Here is a 21,391-nt window from a genome sequence, read left to right as displayed (position 1 = left end):
GGAATTTTGTCGGTCAATGAAAGAAATTTTGATCCATAGTTCAACTATAACAAGGAATCAATTTTTTATATAATTTTTTTAGAATTTTTGTATAATTTTGTTTTCCTAGAAAATTTCTGAAAAGTTTTTATACAAATTGAAACATTTTTCAGAAATAACTGGAAAATGACGTTTCTTTTAGAATTTTTTTCTCCAATGTATATGTATAAAAGAAGGAAAGGGGTGATAAAACATCATTTTCTTTTTTCTTTTATTAGCTCATTCTCAGCAAATATTAATGTGACATAATTCTCATCAACACCAGCTTGTTAGAGAAGATCGTGAGATACGTGTAGAGAGATAATATCTTGTATAATTAGCGTTGAATTCTAGATTGAACGTTAAAATTATTTTATTACTGTCTATTTAGACATTGTAAGACGATTGTAATTGGTCATTAACTGCGTTTTTATAAAAGATGAATTTGGTTTTACAGCAGCGATTTTTACATGTGTATGCCCTCTACTTAATTTCAAGATGTTAGATATCAATAAGATATTTTTGAGAAATACCTAAAACTTTTTTAGATTTTATTTTTTATTCTATAATTTCCGAATTCATTTATATATAGGTAGATATCTTTTTATAATTTTTAAAGAAAATTTATAAAATCTAAGAAAATTTAAGGTATTTCCCATAAATCTTTTCATAAATTTTACAATATAAAAAGTTACTAAAAATATAAAAATTTTTTTCATTAAAGCGTCGTAATAAATGTCAGTAGCAAATATGAAATATTAGTATAAATGCATATAAATTAGAAATAAGATTGTTATATTATTATTTTGTTACTATAATTAGAAGATATTTTTTAGTGACGATTCCGATTCAATCGCGAGTACGTTCAGTATTCCAGCACAAGTTCCGTTTCCGTGTTGTCATTGTTCCCCTCTGTCGCATCCTCTTCCGCCTTTATATCTAAGTCTTTAACGAACTCGCACCAATTTATTCCCCCTCCGCAGTCCGGTTCTTTCTCGGATGCCCACCAAAGTGCAGTCTGCGACAAATATTGCTTGTTTAAAACTTATTATATTTACTTAAAACTTCAGCAAAATAGAGTTATTTCATCGTTGTAAATTATTATAAGCTAAATTTTTCATTATTTTGTTCTTTTCGAATAATTTCAGGATTAAGTTCAGATATTTATAAGCAAAGTTTTTTGTCGATGATAAAAAGAGTAAATGTATGAAGAATAAATCTTCAATTTTAAAATCATTGATAATTTTTAGCTAGTATTTTATAGTCAAAGTATTCTTAATACTGTAATTAAATTGATAAAATTATTTTTAATTAGATTAATGCTGTTAATGCAATATAACTTTTTTCTGTAGAAATATGAATCATGACTCAACCTACTTTCACGTTTACGGGTTCGGCGGGTGGCAGGGGATCGATTTTCACGTTTATGAAACGCAGCAGGTCGTTGTAGTCGATTCTGTCATCTTCAGCCTTGCGTAAGCTAGCAAAAATCATGATACGTTATAATCGCTGTGAGGCGAAACGTCTTCGATCGTTTACATTTCCAAACTTACTGGTCCAGCATGGAATTCAACAATTCCACGTCGACGGGGATTCTGCAGCCGCGCAGGATCGTGTAAAGGGATTCCCGAGGTAAGAATCCCGTTCCGTCCTCGTCCCAATGACGTAGATCCTCTTTCAAACGATCGAGATCACACCACAGAAATCGGTGTAGTTCCGTGTGCAGCAAGCGTCTAAAGAGAATCACCGGTTCTATTAATTACCAACACCTTTTTAATCGTTTCTCCCTAATTTTTAATTGCTTATAACATAGATTTTATCAAGAAATCTTTGATACATCCTGATATTAAAAAAAATCTAATTTGTATTATTAATATAAATCAAAGAACTATAAGATCCGAACAAATCAAAAAATAGAATATTTTACACGCCGTGTAAAATTTTTATTAAAAGATAAATAGATAAATAATGTATAATAATAGATATAATAGCGTTCTAAATGCAATATGATAGTCACGATATTCAGCCTCGATAAATTAATTGAAATTGAAAAGTAAGCAATTTTTCTACACTTGTCATTTTCTATTCACAAGAGAAATTTTAAAAAATGTTATTTTGTACGAAACTGCACATATCTGAATTTAAAAATGTTTTCTCAAAAACTTTTGTACTCCTTTTTATTAAAACTTAAGAAAAAAATTGGAAAGAAAAAAAGCGAAAAATCGAAAAGCCTCCGTGACTCGAATGTTGTTAAAAATGTTATTTTAAAATTTCAAAGTGGGTGTACAAACTGTAGTGAAATTATCGTGGATGCTTTAAAAAAAAAATTGTATTTTGAGAAGTTTGACAACACTTTTTCAATGTAACGTTACATCTTATTTTTTAAAACATGTACATATTTTTAAAACAAAAACACGTTATTCATCCACCCCTTTGAATAAAAGTTTTACATGTTTTTAAAAAATATCGTATTTTTCACTAGGGTCCTATAACTCTTTAAAAATTTGAAAATTTCTCATACAAATTTATCACACTTTATATTATCTCTATAGTTATATACAGAAATAATAATAATCTTAACTTATATCTTTTATAAAATTTTTTAAACTTTATGGTTAAAAGATTAAGATTCGCGCACCTCACATACTCTCTCGAACGGTGTTCTATCTTCTCGTGAGACGAATAGTATCGAGCAACCGTAACCATTTCATGTTCCGTTATCTTATCGCCCATATAGCGGCGTAACGCTTCCCTAAAAATATAATTTTTGATCGTAGGAAACACGAAGATTACGCGTACGAGAAGACATAAATACCTATAAACAATAAAAATCAATTTATACTGCTTACTTGAGCTTTTCGTATTCTAAAATTCGAATATTTTCCTTCGTGTCCTTAGGCGGTGCGTACAGTTGAATAAATTCTTTGTAAACTGGCTGTAAACTCTCTCGAAGTTTCTCCATTATCAATTTCCTGTTTGCTTTGGGAAACTGCGAAGGAAATTATTCCTTCCTTAGTAACGCGCACATAAACAAGTCAAGCTCCGAGAGTCGTAATTTCGTTGCAACGGTCGAATAGAATTTTTTACGAATTAACTATATAATTAATTTGTTTGCCGCACGAAACGTAGAAATGTTTTCACGCACCTTGTCGCAGTGTAACTCCATGTAACGCAGGCCATAAACATCCGCAGATGTAATTTCGAAATGAAAGTCGTACAGGTTTAAGCGTGCTCCTATGTAAAAATCATATGATTTGTAGTATTCCGGTTTCTTGCTTGTGAAAATATCCTGATCGGGCAACATTATTGGCATCCGTTTTTTGAACAAGGATCTCTGAAAGCCTGATTTAATTTTGCTATATTCTGACATTATTCTAATATTTTTATATTTTTTTTAATTTTAATTTCTTTTATTCTAATATACACGACGGATCAAAGGTTTGGAAATGCTTTTTTTACGTATCACAGAAAGTGAAATATCTACAACATTTCAAAGAGCAAAGATTATACATTTTAAGTAACTGTTTTAATTCTGTCTTTATAAAATTTTGTTTCCAAAGAACATAAAATAAAAAATTAGTACAATATTTTTTCTAATATATTTGTTTTATTTTGAAGCTTGATGAAACATCATCGAATTAAATTCATTATAAAAGTATTTTAAAATAAGCTTTCTAAACTTTAAAATGTTTCTTAAAATAGTTAATGCAATGATTTTTCGCAATGCTATCAAATTGTAAAAAGAACTATTAAAAGTGGCCAAATCTTTTAATAAAACTTATTGACGGTTGAAATAAAAATCTTTAAAATATTTTGAAATAATTTGTGCCAATCGAATATATTATAACAAATATTTTCTTTTTATTTCCTCTTTTTTGTAGACCCTTTTTCCGTAACTCTTTAATTTCGAAATTTAAAAACAGAAATAAACTTTCACACAAGATATGATAAAGCAAAATTACACAAAAAATGCGATGTTATTGCGAAATAACATTATCAATGTCATTGTACCAATTTTTATTAAAAAGCATTTCAAAGTTTAAAAAGTTTACTTTAAAATAATCTATGTTAAAAACATTGTCCGATAATGTTTTATCAAGCTACAACGTTCTAAATAATAAAAAAAAATAATTTTTGATTTTAAATGTCGCAGAAATAAAATAAAAATACAAATTTAAAGCTCTGTTTTTGCTCTTTAAAATATGTATAATTTGAAAACTTTTGTACATTTTTTTTTATAACCAAGATGTTTAATTTTAGAAATGTGAGAAAATTACAAGCATAAGTTACATTATTAAAACGGTTTAATTAATTAAGTAGTTACTTATAAAAATAAAAAAAAATTAGCAATCATAATTTTTTAAAACACACATTTAAAATAAATCTTTTATAATTGTAGTTTTATAATTTCTTAAGTTTCTTGAATATCGTTGATGTACCTGAGTTTTTTTTGGCCAATTCAAAAATAGATATTGTATCGTCCATAAGGAATACTCTTATAATAAATATTCTTTCTTCATCTTCTGGATTTTTTGATATCATTTTCGCCCGGAATCTCAAGACGTGGCTGTTAAAGCCTTGTCTGAAATAGCAAGAAAAGATAAGATCAAATAAAAAGAAAAACTAGTTTTAAAGCATGTTTTACGTGACTCACTTGTCGTAATACAGAAATTTGATAAAGTCTGTCTTGGGCGCTTTTGGCATTACCGAAAAACAATTTCCCAGAGAATCTTCGTAAGATCCAAAACCATTGTAGGGCGGTATGTATCTCTCAATCTTCTGATATACCTCGTCCGCTTTTCGGGGTCTTATCAGAGGTGTGAAGTCATCCAAGCCGTACTTCGTTCTAAAGATTATCGAAGAAATATTCCAATCGACGAATGATCGGTTTTTTTTATTATGTGCCAGATAAAATTTAATAACATAATCTAGATTTAAGACCGTGATTTGTATACAACAAATTAAATAGAAGAAAAGCCGTATAAAGTAATATTTTTCATAACAGATTTCTTTTTACTTTCTCCGGGACGGAAAAGATTTTAAAGATGTTAGTTAGCATCAGTAATATTAAATTGGTTTTTAGTTTAATTCTGTGATAATATTGTCCTAGTTCATTACAAGAGTTATGTTTAAAACCGAAAGTAACTGTGCGCAATTCAAATAAATTGGAAACTGTATGTAAAAATTACTTGTGAAATATTATTCCAGTATCGAGATCTTACTATAACCGTATAGTCCTTTTTCTATTTGATTTGTTATATAAAAATTACGATCTTAAATCTGTATTATGTTATAAAATAAATTTTGTCCAAATAAAATCGGATGCTGGACCCAACGTAACTAATATTAACCGAATTTGTTACATCAATTTAATTCTGTATAAAATTAATTTTAATTATATAAAAATTATAATTACTTTTAATTAAAATTTTATATAAGACATTTTAAATATAGTATACGCTTGTTGAGTCAAATCTGGTAATAATTTGAGCTCTTTCTGTATACCAAATATGAGCAAAAAATAATATATAATGTATAATAAAGATTCCTAAAAATTATATAAATTTTTTATAAAGCATACGAATATATATTTACATTTACGTTTTTTAAAATTTAATTCTGATTTTTTATAAAAATTATTCAATTTTTTTGTTTTTGACATATAGAAAAATCATTCCGGATATGTCGAGTATGTTATACTTCACCAAGATCTGTATTTCGACTCGATTCGATGGCGACGCAAGCTAAATCCGGACTAAAAACTTTTATTCGGGATATAGAGTGAGCTCTAATAGAGATACAAAGCTCTCTACGTTATTTTACCGATAATATTTCTGAGTAAAAGCATCCATGTCCGTGATGATAATTCTTCTACCGAAAATATTAATCTCCGCACCGATGCCCAACTCATTGTCTTTGTAATAATCCATGGAAAGCTTGCCGGTATCCAGAGAATCCACCATGTAATAGCTCTGCCTTACATTCTCGCCTAATACGTTCAGAATCGTGAAACGATTCTCCGTGCCGATTGGTTGCAAACCACTATAAAACTGAAAAATCAATTTTGGAAAAGATGTAGAAAAATAGATAATTATTTTAGCAAAATAACGACCTTCGTTAAAATTTGTGAAAAAGATATATCAGTCCAAGTATCTTACTTTTGGTATTTTCATCCTTTTAACGAGCATTGGACCATAGTCTCGACCAGCGTTCGGCGGTATGTTCTCCTTGATCTCCATTGTATTATCGGAGAGATAATAATGCAGTTCGAGATCATGAACGATACCGTGAGGACTTTCGGTATCGTCCCAGTATCCGTAAAATCGGAGCACCTGTCTGTCGTACTTTAAAAAGTTCCCAAGAGTGTCCACCACGCGATTAGGCTTTTTCGGAAATGCTTCCTGCAATAGCATCACGCGAGATAATATAAATTTTGTTAGGGTTGGGCTAATATTTCTTTAAACCAAATTAAGTTAATGGCTCATAAAATTAATTCATTAACGTTAAAAGTTGCATACACAAAAAATTAACTTATTTGATCTTTAGACAAATTATTATTTTTTAAAATTAACTTAAATTAAGTTAAAAATTGAGTCAAGATTAATTAAATTAAATTAAAAGTTAATTTTAAAAAGCATTATTTATATTAAATTAGAATGTTAAAATTTTTGAAAATTAGATTACTGTATAAACAACAAAACAATTACAATATGAATCATTAAACAAATTTAATATTTTATTTGTAAATTAAGTTTACGGAATAACAAAATATTGTTTTTATACAGAAATGTATTTTTTCTTTTACATGGATAAATTTTTTACTTCAGAAAAAGTTAACAAATTAAAATTTTAGAAATAATATACACTGACTGAGAAAAAAGAAATTTTTTCTTAGTTTTATTCATCCATACAACATTTTATTATAATTGTCATATAAAATATTATGTTCTAAAGGAATTCCCTAGTTGAAGTTAAAAATTAACTTATTTGAAATTAAATTAAGTTACAAGTTATTAACTATTTATCTTTATTATTTAACTTTTAATTTGTTACTATCCAACCCTAAACTTTGTATTATTAAATTTTGAGAGTAATAACAGTAAAACGCATCGTAAATGGACTGATTTCATTGACGTACGATTACGTTTTATCTACGCTACTCTGCACTTACGTCTTTTCGAACTTCGTGATACGGATCCTTCGGTATAGCGATCGGATCGGGCACTGGTATTCCCATGCGATTAAGGAATTGTCTCGTGAACTTATCGCAATCCACGATTTTATACACTCTCCCGTATATCTCGGGTTTCTTGCCGACATTTAAGTCAAGTATATCATAATATCTGTACTTCACTGGATCGGGAATCGGTATCCTTTGGCGTCTGACCAAAACACCTTCAAATTCAAAAATTAGTACATCAATTGTAACACTTATCAGTACTTCATAAATAATAATTAAAAACGCTTTTTCCTGCTTCAATTTTTCCCTCTGAGATAAAAACATTATAATTAATAAAACAAAAAAAAATAAAATAAAGTTTAATATTATTCCGCTGCTGAGTAAAAAGGAAATGCACCGTTGAACCTTGCTCAAGACCACTATTGTCCACGGACGGTTCCACGATCTTCATCGTTCCATCCTCAAGGAAAAAGCTAATGTTCACTACGCGAATATGGAAGGCCGTTTTCCATTTCTCTTGCACAGTTTCTTGAAAAAACGCTTTGAACATGAGTCTCTAAAAAATGCAATAAAGCAAAGAAATATTAATTAACATCACTTTACAGTGACTGAGAAAAAAAATTTTTTTTTATTTTTATTCATTCATACAACATTTTATTATAATTGTTATATAAAATATTATATTCTAAAGGAATTCCTTAGAAGATATTATGTGAAATTTCATTTTAAGGAGGCTCATTTACTGTCAGTCATACTTGGCCGTCGTATGTGAGCCACGGCGGACTTTCTGGCTTCTCCCCTCGGAGATAGACGGACGAATAACGGCTATACGCTGTCGTATCCGCTTTCTCAGATAAATAATATACTCCATCGTGTATCTTGTCGAAATGTTGGCTTTTGTGAAATCTCGTTCTGCCAAGCTGCCAGACATATTTAAGATATAAACCTCTTTCTTCATGCACATTAATATTTCATATTACATCTATATTTTACATTGACATTAACTATATCCAGAATATTCTATGAATATTTTTGAAAAAGGTAAATATTTTTTTACAGAATACTATAATGGATTATTCTATAAGTATATTTGGATTATTGATGAATTATTTCAAATGTCAATAATGATTTGTGTTCAATAAAACATAAAAAAATTATAACTGACATAAGATTTGTTAATATAACCAATTCTTACTTTTAGATCTTCACTGAATATAAATGTATAACCAATTATATTAGAGAATTTGTAATTATTGCAGAACTACATTTTTTGCTGAAAGAAGCCATTAACAAGCAATGTATACGTAAAATATATTACAAGCAACTATTTATATTTTTATAGTATTTAAAGTATTTGCAGAATGTACTATGTGAAAATATAATTATAAACATTACAATTATATGAAATAAAATATTCTATAGAATGTTGTATAAAAGATTTTATAAATTTTTTCATAGAATGTTTGTAATTGTGCTATTTAAATATGCTATCTATGTAATATTTAACCGTGTTTTTTCGTACATTCTATAGAATATTTAAATATTTTTAATAAATATTTATAGAACATTCATACAATATTTACACGCTATCTGGTAATATACTATATGTTTTTTTTAATAATGACATTAACGACATAAAATTTTGTCGATATCGTGCATTATAACCATGCCATGAATACGTATAAATTACTCACGTTTCTATCAACACTAAATCCTGGAAGGCAAGGTAACGTCGGTTGCTGCATACCGATAAAAATTGTGTCAATCCAGTTATTGCTTGATCAATAAATTCATTAGCGCAGAGAGAATGTGCAAGTGATGTAAAAACTTCGTACTGTAGAAATGTTACTGACAGTTGCTGATAAGAAGTACCCTTGTTTCTTCCACCATGTTACTGAGTTTCCTTGGTGATCGTTGGATCTAGTATATGTTATATTACTGTGTTTGCTGGGTAGGTAATGAGTTATGTAGAAGTAACATACATGTACGTTACATGTATGTATTAAATGTCAGCAACAAAATTACGTCTCTGATCTATTTTAAATATGTAACAGAACACTTTAAATGTTATATCTATAATATATAACCGTGCCAATACTGCGATGTAACATATATTTGTCTTTAAAACATATATATTATATCAAAATAATGGTAAGTTTTGGTTTTCTTTGCTGCTTTTTTATTCGGTGTTTGCAGGATGCAAATTATATTCCGATATATACTGCCGATACACTGAGAAAAGAGAATGGTTGCAATTATCATAATTAAATTTTATATTTTTTATGTTTATATGGTTAAAATATTAAAAGTTTAAAAACGTTAGTTTTAATCATTAGTAAATCAAAACATCTTCCACTTGATTTCATTTTCAAGGGAACTCATCAAAAAAATTATTTGACTATAACAACACAGATGTTCTCATCGGTGAGAAATCTCATAAAATTCTGCCTTTTGTACCATTTATGTGATTCCTTTCTTATAAGAAATAAAATACTATAACAGCCATCTAGTGACGGTTTTATGTACTACAATACGCAGAGAAAAAAGTATGTGACTATGGCCTAGTTTACACCGAGTACTTGATACATGAACTAACTAGTAATTTTTTATTAAATTATCGTAATTTCGACAATAAATTTAAAGAATACTATATTAAGCTGGTACAATATGAATCGAGATAATTAAATATATGTATCATGTATACACGCATTGTCGAAAGTAAGATAATTTAATAAAAAGTTACGAGTTAGTACGCGTATCAAGTGCTCGGTGTAAACTAGGCCTATAATTACATGGTTAAGAAAATAATTATATTCACTATAATTGTTGCGTTAACGATATAAAAATAGTTATTTTAATTTTTATACATATTTTAATATTTTACTATATTAATAGTTGTGATTATCATAATTTATAGTAAAATATTTTCACAATTGACACAACTATACATATAAGGTTGTTCGTACTAACAATAACTATAAAAATAGTTTTCTTAACCATAATTTTCCAACTATGCAATTATAGTCACAAATACCACGTACATTTTTCTCTGTGTACTAAAAATCTATATATGAACTACAGATTTTCAGTACCAACATTATTTATTGAAAAACACTCAACACATAGCTGCATAATTATAATATAATTAAACTTATATAGAGAGTCACAAAAGATGTTTAATTCTCTTATTAACTTAAGCATATCTTTTAGCAAAAAATTAAACAAAAAATTTTTTTATTGTTTGCATATATTTTACGAGATGCAAGAATTTTAAAATCTGAAGAAATTGAGGTAATAAAATATTATTTGTAGTAAAACGTGTGATTTTCTACAGTCATATCACTTATTGACCAGACAACAAAAACGCAAGCATCAATATGAAGATTAGAAATTTATTTTATACAGACTGTGCTACAATAATTGCAATATTATATAGCAATACAAAAAAAATTATATCTCGAAAATAACGAGAATTAATTAATGCTTACTAATATAAAGTATTCGAATTTAAGCTTAATCTCACGTGATGCTGTTTTCTTTTTTTATATTAAAAAATAACTGAATATTTTATCAAATAATAGAAGTGATCCAAGTAAACAAAATTTAAAAAAACCGTACATCATAATACTTAAATTAAACACGCAAAAATAATAAATTTAAAAAAAAATAATAAATTTCTTTTTAATAGATTATATGAAAATAATTTGATAAAATCTTTATTGGAATTTAACTAGATCAAATCTTATTTAATTAGAATCCAATTCCTCGATGTTTATTAGTTTAGAGACTTTATCAGATGTGGAAGGTAAGTCTTATAATGATCGGCCCGACTGAGCTTAATCTCACGTGATGCTGTTTTCTTTTCTTACATTAAAAAAATACCTAAATATTTTATCGAATAATAGAAGTGATCCAAGTAAACAAAACTTAAAAAAAAACGCATATGACAATACTTAAATTAAACCCTAGTAGCAATTTTCTGCAAGACTGCTGTAAATCTCGCAGCAGATTCTTGAAAGATTCTGCCAACAGGACGTTATGATCTACTTCCTCATTCTGTTTATTCTGAATTCTTCTGAAAGATTCTGCAGTCAAATTCTTGCAAGAAATTTGTATATATATCTGCTGCAAGATTTGTAAAATTCTTTCACCAGAATATTTTAGTATAGCCTTAAAATGGATTAAAAAAAGATTAAATTTGAATTAAACATTTCATTTATGTACAAGATTAAATAACAATACAAATTGTTATTTACATGTAAAAATATAAAATTTTATGTGGAACAGCGTTCCACACAAACATGATATTTAAAAAGAATAAGAGCAAGTTTTCGTCTCAAGCAGCTCATATATATAGGTAAGAGGTCACTGAAGTATGAACTAGACAGTCGCCCGCGGCGGCGCCTAGATATAACGCCTGTGGCCGCACTCGACTCACGAGAAAATCTTCCGCGGTGTGGCTACCTAGCGGTTGAACCAGCACTCACTTGTTAAATCTATTTCATTCCAAAATTGTTATAAACCTTGCAGCAAATCTTTCTGCCACTAATTAAACAGAATCTGTACAATATCTGCACAAGATCTGCGCGTCACTTTCATTGTAAGAAACTTGCAAAAATCTGCAGATATTTGTGCAATATTTGCACAAGATCTGCACGCTACTTCTATTAAAAAAATCTTATGTCATTCTGTTGAAGAACTTTGCTAGACTGTTTACAGACTGCAGTTGCGGGAAGAATCTGCTTTAAGATAGCTCAATATTTGTACCAAGTTTCTGCAAACAGTTCATATACAAGTACAGTGCACGAATATTGAAGCAGTCTGCTAGCAATCTGCCAGCATGCTCTTTTGGGAATAATCTTCTGCACATCTGACTCAATTCTACTGCAATTAACTGCACGCAGATTCTGTCGTGCAGAAAATTGCAGAAAATACTACTAGGGAAACACGCAAAAAATTTTAAATTTTATACATAAATGTTTTTTTTTTTTTTTTTAATGGGTTATATGAAAATAATTTCAAAAAATCTTTACTGGAATCTAACTAGATCAAATCTTATTTAATTAGAATCCAATTTCTCGATGTTTAATAGTTTAGAGACTTTATCTATCAGATGTGGAAGATAAGTCTTATAATTAATCGGCCTGACTGATGTACAGACACGTTTTATCCTCATTGTATCCTGCAATACAAAAATTTGTAACAAATATAGTATCAAAGAATAATATGTAATAGTATTGATAAAATAAACTTATCTCAAAATACGACTTTTATATAACTGTAAAAAATAATATGCACACTATCGATTACCTGGAAAACTTCTGATCTTGCCTTCAGGTTGAACATGAATGTTTTAAAAGTTGCCTCACCGATTTTCTGCAAATAGGCGTCTTTATCATTCTCTTTCAATTCCCCCAACTCTTGAGCAGACATCCCAAGTATCTTTTCTGCCTCCTCATTAAATGCAGTTATCCAGCGACTGCCCGTTGCATCCGCCAATTCCATCTAAGAATCGTTACAATTGACAATAGATTGAACTGACACCGGAAGATACTTTTAAATAATAAGAAACGAGACACTACGGAGACAATATATACATTTGCCAGTAAGCGATATGTAAAATTTGGATACTTCTTGTTACATTTTTCGCATCTGAAGGTCCCATTATTTTGATCGATCAACTGAAATTGAATGAGCATTGCATAATAATTCGCATTAAAGAGCAACTAGAAAACTTGACAAATTTTTGTTTAGATATATTCGCCTTATGTACTATTTACCTTCTTCTTGCAACTTTCTAGAGGACACGCCCTGTAGGGAGAATTTTCAGTTCTAATTTGCTTAATGGTCGCCACTATTGTAAATGAATCTGGGAGATTCATTTTCTTTCCCAATCGAGCATCGGTTGCTTCCTGGAAAGTGTACAATGGTCCATTGAAGTCAGTACTTCCACCTACTCTAGATAATGATTTAGCAGTTTCTGAATGGCCGACTGCAGTGTACCATCCGCGCAATCTAAAATATACAATATAATATATCATATAAATGTTACATTATATTCTGTAATTTTAATCCTGCATATTATGTATTTCTAAATTTTTAGACATTTGAAGAATATAATTAAAAAATTACAATTAAAAATTGCATAAAGAATGAATAGAAAATGAAAGTATTACCTCTAGTCTATAAATAAATTTTAATTATAATTAAGAAGTTAGAAGTGTTATTTAATTAAGAATCAGCTTGAATATACACTACCTATGGGCTTCAGGAATATTAGGATCCTTTTCTATTATGGAGGACATTATTAATGACAAGTGCTTCCCATTAAATTCGTCCACGCGCGCTTCCTTAATGGCTATAATGGTATTATTGGAAGCATCAAACTCCTCGGCCTGTGTTCCCCAGAGTGTAACAGTTACCTGGTAAAAAATTTTATTTATTCATCCGTAATAGGAAAATAAAATCTGACATATCGATAAAATGCTCACCATCGTATCACTGTCATCAACTATACTGATGTTCCTTTTTATAAGTTCTCGGCCTGTGCGCGCCGTAAAATGTTGTACATCACCGACAGTTGTGACGACGCCCAAGACATCTATTATAAATGCAAACATCATTATATCCATAATTTTCAAAAATTAGTTAAATTATATATTTTATTTTATATACAATTTAAAGTTGTTATTATTATAGACAGCAAAACTTTAATAAAAATCAATTTTTAGAAATAAGATTGAAACAGACAAAATACAAATATAAATATTATCAATTAATAGATTTTAATTACAAGAAAATTATCGTGCATAAAATAAGAAAATTCTATTAATTAAACAAAATTAATATTAAACGACAAATATTAATATAAACTGAAATTAATATTTAAGATTTATTAGAATTGTAACAAACCACCTTTTGACGACCCCCCCACCCCCACCAGACCATCTAACCGTCCGAGTCGTCCGAGCCGTCCGGCCGAACAACCGCCGGACGGCAATTATCGGCGCATAGCGTCTAATTAAATAAACAAGAACCGAGCGAGCAAGCGAGCGCTCTCGTGCGCTTTGTATCTCCGCGCGCACGCGCTCTCGTTTCATCATGTCCGCAGCCACGCTCTACGCGCGTGGCCCGAAACGAGAGACCAGAGATCGAGTGGCGGGGATGCTGCCGCCGGACCGCTCCGCCGCAACACGTCGCACATTCCCTCACCACGATTCTCGGGTATATAAGGCGACGTCCGCCGAACGCAAATTGCCTTGTCCGCTTCTGGTCGGTCCGCCGAGCAGAAGCTCCCTGGGTTGTCACGAGATCGAGCGCCTCGGTCTCTGCCAAGGCACTTGGCTGTCAACCGATTCCGACTCCAATTCCGACTCCGATTCCGACTCCGCTTCCCGACTCTCCGCAATGGACTCAAGTGAAACTTGGGCCTCGTCAAGACACTTGACGCAGGGCGATCCTCTCAGCCTCCCGAGTCCGACGCTATCTCGCGTAAGGGTGTACGGTGCTCCGTGCCTCCACCATGGGCACTTGGCGTGGGGTAGTGTCTTCCGGCGATTGCTGCAGCGCAGCTATTAACCGCCTCGCAACAGGCCGCGCGAAACCGTATATAATCGCACGGATCCGTGTACGCGCCGCGCCCTCGCCGTACCACACCACGCACCGCGTCTGGAGTATATTTTCACGGCTACAATAACAAGGCCGCCTAGATTCCAGGAAAATAGCTCGAGGCCGTTCCACGAACCGCGTCTCGCGTAGCAGGTGCTTGTACATAACGACTGTAAATAGATCTCCGTATTTTCGTCCGCAAAGTTTGTTGCACGTCCGTCAGCGCGCTCCGATTTGTGTTGTTAGTTGCGAGCTCATTACCGTCCGGATTTAACTCCCGCAATAGCGTCATCACGCTAACGGATTTGTCTCGCGATCTTAGATTAATGTAACCATATCCATTTATTTTGTATTTGCACGACTCAGTTGAGTTCAAATACTTGCGATCATACCATCACTCTGCGTTCAATAAAGACGCTACTTTTGCCAACACCAACATCTACGTCTAATTCCTTCAGGCGACCTTTCGCGCCCGTTCCCATGCCGCCCTCCGTCCGTGCGCGAAGTACAGTCGTTATAAAATTATAAATTAGTTCTTGTAAGCATAACGTGTTACCTAGTAAATCATTTTTTTCTTTATGTTCGACTTGACTTATAGGAGAGAAATTATATTGTAGTGTTGGAATGTCATTGTTGCTGTCACGGCAAGGCACAATCTCTGTGTCAGAGGTCATCAACATCTCGTAATCATTTTTCATGCTATTATATTGTTTATTGGCCGTCTTTAATGTACATCGCGAGATGTAGTATACATTTCCAGCCTATAAAATTAAATAAAACGCTTGACAGTTCAATCCTTCATAAAAAGATTCGTGTGATCGATGATTTTAATTCTACGACACTTACCACTATCAAGTCATAAAATTTGTCAACCATCTCTCCAAATGCTTTGCATCTGATTTCGCCGCTTTCATCAATTAAACCCATAAAGAAGAATTTGCCTTCTCCACGAGAATCACTCCACGTTTTAATTAGAGATTTGTGAATTACTCGTGCCTTAATCACCCACCTAAACCCACAGATCATTATTGTCCCTTCTGTTTTATACTCAAATTTCCATAAGTGTACTTTGGAAACAATAGTTTTCTCACCTATTTTGATAAGGACTCAGCGCTGCAATTGGCGTGGTGCGTATATCAGAAGAGGCATGATTTGAATTACCTGTTCTGGTGGAACCTGAATATGTAAAATCGATTTTGTATTTCATGACAGAAGTACAGCAAACTTAATCAATAATATAAATTAGGGTAATACAAATATTTTCAACTTCAATCGACACAAAACATTGACATACTTACTTTGATGATGCACAGTTGTGGTTGTGGATGTAGATGGTGTATCTGGCTCTGATTTAAGCTCTATATTAGTTGGATTGCCTATCCTGCCCCCAACTTTCTCTCCGGAAACAACAACTTCTATATCTAATATCAGCATCACACGTCTGACAAAATAAAATATACTTAATACTTGAATTATTTATTTACTTTCATACATAAAACAAGAAAGTAGAACAAATACTTTTCTTTGCCGTTCTTGCTCACTGAACTCAGGTAATAATTGGTTATTTTGCAGATTGAGAATTCATTCAAAATATCATCCTCAATCAGATTGTTCAATTGAGTAGCCAACATAGTGAACGAGTTTAATTTTTCTCCATCTGATACCAACAATCTATATCGATCCACACCATCTTTATTTTTTGGCAATTTTTTATATCCCTGCAAAGTTAGAAATTATTTAAGATCTAGTTTCCTCAAAAACATATAAAAATAAGATTTTCATCAAATCTAAAGCATCAGGCTTAAACAAAAAAATTTTTGGCAATAAAAGAGTTTAATGACAGACGAATATGACAAGTAAAAACGCATATGTATTACAGCATGACGAGCTTGTCAATATTTAAAGGACCGTCTATAATATATGGGATAAGTCAGATATAAGAAGAGTAAGTGTAAAGTTACATATTTCCCTAGTGTAAAGAATTTGAGTAAAGTCATCAGAAAATAAATTTGTTTTATTTCTTATTCCAACTAAAGTCGGAGCCCTTACTTTTATTTTTATATTGTAAACAGCCCTTAAGAGGATGTTATACTGACGGGAATTACCGACCATTACAGTGTTCATTAATTTTCAAATTGGCTTTACAGATCACAAAATCCTTTTGCAAAATAAAAGTACGCACCAAAACAAAGTCTGCTCTGGTAAATTTTATGAGAAAATCGACCAAAAAATTAAAAATTCATTTATTTTTGACTCGTGAATCTGTCAACCAAAGTTAATTTTTGTCATTTACTAACGTTCTGTAACTTGTATGTATAAAATGAGACCAGGGCGGACTTTAGAAAACTCTAACAAACAACACTGACTGTGTATCGTTTCAGTCAACAACCTAACATAAAAGTTTAATAGGTGAACAGCTGTATGTGTCCAAATTTTACTTAGCGCACGTAAACAATGGCAAGAAGAGCAGTGGCTGTAGTTCATAGGTTCTTTCGCAGATGGCGCTATAATCGGAGCAAGTGCGTTCGGTAAAATAGCAGCTTGCTCGCCTGAGGATTTGTGGATTCGATCATGTTCATGTCGCTTTTGATGAATAAAAACGAGTTTTCCATCGATTGGTCAGCTTTCAATTTGCCTCAAGCTAAATAAATAATTAAATAATTTAATTAATTTCCATAAATATAACATGCGAAAATTAGACACATACAAACGCATCTCACGAGCCTCACTGGCGAAAAAAGATATGTATGCATGTGTGTGTGTCTGTGCGCGCGCGCGCGCGTGCGCTAAGCGAAATTTACACGTACAGCTGTTTACATATTAAACTTTTTTGTTAGGTTTTTGATTGAAATGACACACAGTTAGTGTTGTTTGTTAGAGTTTTCTGAAGTCCGCGCTGGTCTCATTTCATACATACGAGCTACAGAACGTCAGTAAATGATAAAAGTTAATCGCGATTGACATATCCACGAGTCAAAAATATATAAAAGAAATTTTGTCTTATATACGAAACAACAGTATTGCGTGTTTGTATTATATATACATATATATATATTAATTATATATATATATATATATATATATATATATAATTAAAGAAATTAATTTCCATAAATATAAAATAAAGAAATCAGTATAATAAGGAAAAAACGGTTGCAATTAATGTAATTAATAATATAATTTATAGTCATTATTGGTACTAACTATATATTTTTACATTTTAATAACGTAAATTATTAATTGTTATTAATTATTATTGTTATTAGTTATTATTAGATAAATAATAAACTTTTTTAAAAAAAGATAAAAAAGGTACCTAGTGTCTGTGTTTCTCAAATAAAAAATTTTTGTTTCAAGTGGTAATACTTTTAATTTTTTTTAAGTAAAATCCAAACAATTATGTATAATATTATCCAAAATATCAGATAAGGAACTCGATTGGAAAATAGATTCCCTCTCTTCCCAAGAATTTTTTTATTTGTACTTAAAAATTAATAAATGTAAATTTATAAAAAATTGATTATTGATTTTGAAAATTTAGCTCAAAGACTATGTAATCAACATTTTTAAAAAGATTACACAAAGTAAAAAATTAAAAACACGTTTTTCCATTTTTTTTTTAATGTTCCAATGTACTTTTAAAATGTATAGAAAAAAGGTTGAAAAAATTCATGAATTAGTTTTTTTACGTTCAGATAATTTTTATTTATAAAATTACAAAAAATAATCGCCACAATTTATGCCTGGGTCGGCGGCAGCGGATTGTACGCCTGGGTCGGCGGCGGCGGGTTATACGCCTGAGTCGGCGGCGGCGGATTGTATGTACGCCTCAGTAAAAGGCGGATGATTTTGCTAATTTTTTATTGGTGGCGCGACTGCAGATCCTCCACCATATCCTGCGCCACCAATATATCCTGTCTCCCACCTATCTCCCAAAAAACGTTGAAAACATTTTAAAGTTTCCGTCTTTTTTTATTAGGTTGCATATACTGACCTTCTTTTTTCGCCTGCTGCAACGCGCGCCAAAACATGTTCTTCATTTGCTGCAAAAAGAAACATTAGTATGTGTATATACGCGCACACACGCACCCACGCACACATACATACATAGATACACTGTTTTGTTACTATCATACGCGCAAGGGCACATGTGTGTACGATTGTAGCAAAACAGTCTGTGTACATATATACAGGGGAGACCGGGGCAAATCGTTAGACGGGGTAATTCGATAATTGGAAATATCTTTTTATGGGTACATATTAAAAATTTACTTTAAACACTGTAAACACGTCCTAATGTAACAATGTTGCTAAGTTTTGTTGATAACGGCGTCATATTAATGTCGTAGTAGTGAAAAATGTGTTTTGCAACAGTCGAAGTTATTTTTGATAGTCGGCATTTCTTCGAAATTTAAATAAGATAATAAGGTTTTTTTGAAAACTTTGAATCTATCGTGTCCAGTTGAACGTATTTGAAACATTTCGTGTTTACTTTTTGCTGTGTGATGTCTATTTTTGTCGATCATACGCAATAATGCGCACAGTTGATATTGGGGCTATTTGTAACATCGAGCACCGGGACGATTCGTTAATACTGATTGCAGCGCCTAACCTAAGTTGGGTAATCCTAACCCTTCGGCTGTGTTACGAAAGTCTGCGCTATGCAAAGTTAAACATTGAGATAAAGTTCTTCATTGATTTAGTTCAAACATGATAATATTGTGTCTTTTAATACATAGAACATGAATATGAATATAAAATCATCGCTCTTAAGCAGGTAAAAAGTTATAAAGCGTTAAAGATTGTAAGGTTAGGAAATCTGTCACACCGATGGCATAAAAGAACATGCGAACGTGTATGTTTGCATTTGTTTTTTGTATACCTACATCTTTTTTTAAATAAAAGAAAGTCTTAACAACAGCTTTTTTACAGACTTTCAACTTAAAATACAAATTTCGGAATATTCCCGGACTAGTTACGAATTACCCTGGGCTTGGGGCTATTCTTAATTCTTGACATTGGTCGATATTTTTATATGTACTTTAAAGCAAGTACATTTGCATGTTCTATTTATATCGGCATTGTGAAGGGGAAAGTTCAACCTTTCAAACCGGCTCATGTTTTTTTTTTTTTTTTAATTAATATAGGACTCAGGAGACACAAAAGAAAAAAAGGTCTAATAATTTGCCCCGGTCTCCCCTATATATATATGCAACTCCATTGACTTTAGGACAAGAATTTTCTGGATATACAGCACAAATTGAAAATTCTATTACACGACTTGCTAAGTCGTGTAATTGCTGCTAATAATATCATAAATGCAATTTTTATGATTTTTTCTACTGTAGTATTTTCTATATTGCTAAAATTAGAATGTTCTGTTTATAATATTAATGATCAGCCTTATTAATTTATATTGCCATATTTAATGTATCTCCTAATGTCCATTTAGATCCCAAGTGCTTCTTTTTCTATTCAGAGGTAGGTAAGGCTTCAGTTATTTCTCTTGGTAATTTAGCTGAGCGAAATCTAGGATTTAATTATTTAGTAAATCAATTACTGCTTAATGTTTTATTAATTTGAGGACGATCTTGTTCTGTAGAATTAATAATATTAAATATTTGTTGTGTATGTTTCAATATTCTTGTTACTTGAGGTAGAAATGTATAAAATGACTAATGCTAATATTATACCTCAAGCTATTATTATAATATTCCTATAAATCTTACTATATTATAAATGGACATTAGGAGATACATTAAATATGGCAATATAAATTAATAAGGCTGATCATTAATATTATAAATGGTACAGAACATTCTAATTTTAGCAATATAGAAAATATTACAGTAAAAAAATCATAAAAATTGCATTTATGATATTATTAGCAGCAAGTCGTGTAATGGAATATCTTTCTCTCTCTTTTTCTCTCCCCCTCCCTCCCCTCTGTTTGTCTGCCTGTCTGTCTATCTATCTATCTTTCTCTCTCCTACCTTTTGTGTGCGTATGCATGTGTCTAATTTTTTATATTTATATTGTATTACCTTGTGCGTTATTGGCGATGGCGGTGCTCGTAATCGCGGCGCCCGGTGTCTAATATTTTGTGAGTATCCCATGAGACACGGCGTCAGCATACGCTGGCCGCTCATGAGATACTCGTTTGACAAAATATATCCTGGAAGACGATCTCTACGTTCCGCCAATAGTAGCAGCGGTGGCGATGATGACGGCGGCGGCGGCGCGGCGGTGGCGGCGATGGTGATGCAGGCGGTAATGGCGGAGGCGGTAGTGGTGGTGACGGTGGCAGTGGCTGTGGCGACACATGTTTTTTATTTGTATCACCACAGCCAGCGCATCCAGCCGTCGAAACCAATCGTGAACGCCTTCACTTTTTGCTGAAATACAAACACAAACATTAAAAATTAAAAAAAGGTAAAAAAAGATTTATTTATAACTTGGCTTCTGAGAGGATTTCTTTTTTAAAATTTTACTGGTAACTCTAATGTTATTCCGAAGGTGTGTGCAAAATTTAAAAAAAAGGACTCTCTTAGAAGCCAAAGTACAAATTATTGAAAAGTCGACAAT

At 31.5% G+C, this 21,391-nt stretch overlaps 2 protein-coding genes across 4 annotated transcripts in view; both read right to left on the bottom strand.

The window, feature by feature from the left end:
• Nucleotides 1-236: 236 nt before the first annotated feature.
• Nucleotides 237-9,790, bottom strand: LOC105205603 (EF-hand domain-containing family member C2). 2 transcript variants are annotated; one of them, XM_011175007.3, is made up of 14 exons: nt 8,893-9,790; nt 7,954-8,118; nt 7,604-7,754; nt 7,190-7,413; nt 6,177-6,419; nt 5,842-6,068; nt 4,673-4,864; nt 4,458-4,600; nt 3,164-3,360; nt 2,868-3,007; nt 2,657-2,770; nt 1,572-1,751; nt 1,396-1,498; nt 237-1,036 (listed from the first exon to the last, which is right to left on the bottom strand). In XM_011175007.3, the coding sequence occupies exons 1-14, from the start codon at nt 8,941-8,943 to the stop codon at nt 884-886; spliced, it is 2,283 nt and encodes a 760-aa protein (XP_011173309.2). In that variant the 5' UTR covers nt 8,944-9,790; the 3' UTR covers nt 237-883. The 2 variants fall into 2 exon arrangements, with proteins under 2 accessions (XP_011173309.2, XP_039303956.1); XM_039448022.1 differs by lacking the exon at nt 8,893-9,790 and having other exon boundaries at nt 7,942-8,377.
• A 2,387-nt stretch (nt 9,791-12,177) lies between these two features.
• The window catches only part of LOC105203562 (replication protein A 70 kDa DNA-binding subunit), a 70,093-nt gene continuing 60,879 nt past the window's right edge, over nt 12,178-21,391 (bottom strand). Inside the window, exons 13-23 of one of the 2 annotated variants that reach the window (XM_039447804.1) lie at nt 16,325-16,524; nt 16,105-16,247; nt 15,898-15,982; nt 15,653-15,815; nt 15,363-15,567; nt 13,690-13,799; nt 13,457-13,620; nt 12,979-13,213; nt 12,781-12,879; nt 12,509-12,703; nt 12,178-12,380 (exon numbers count right to left, since the gene is read on the bottom strand). In XM_039447804.1, the coding sequence (XP_039303738.1) occupies nt 12,258-12,380; nt 12,509-12,703; nt 12,781-12,879; nt 12,979-13,213; nt 13,457-13,620; nt 13,690-13,799; nt 15,363-15,567; nt 15,653-15,815; nt 15,898-15,982; nt 16,105-16,247; nt 16,325-16,524 (1,722 nt within the window). In that variant the 3' untranslated portion in view covers nt 12,178-12,257. The remainder of the gene's footprint in view (nt 12,381-12,508; nt 12,704-12,780; nt 12,880-12,978; nt 13,214-13,456; nt 13,621-13,689; nt 13,800-15,362; nt 15,568-15,652; nt 15,816-15,897; nt 15,983-16,104; nt 16,248-16,324; nt 16,525-21,391) is intronic. The other variant, XM_039447805.1, reaches the window with a different exon arrangement.

The sequence above is a fragment of the Solenopsis invicta genome, chromosome 4 (assembly GCF_016802725.1).
Source record: "Solenopsis invicta isolate M01_SB chromosome 4, UNIL_Sinv_3.0, whole genome shotgun sequence".
NCBI lineage: Eukaryota > Metazoa > Arthropoda > Insecta > Hymenoptera > Formicidae > Solenopsis > Solenopsis invicta.
Note: the sequence above shows the minus strand (reverse complement) of the source record. Positions and strands in the feature narration are given on the sequence as shown.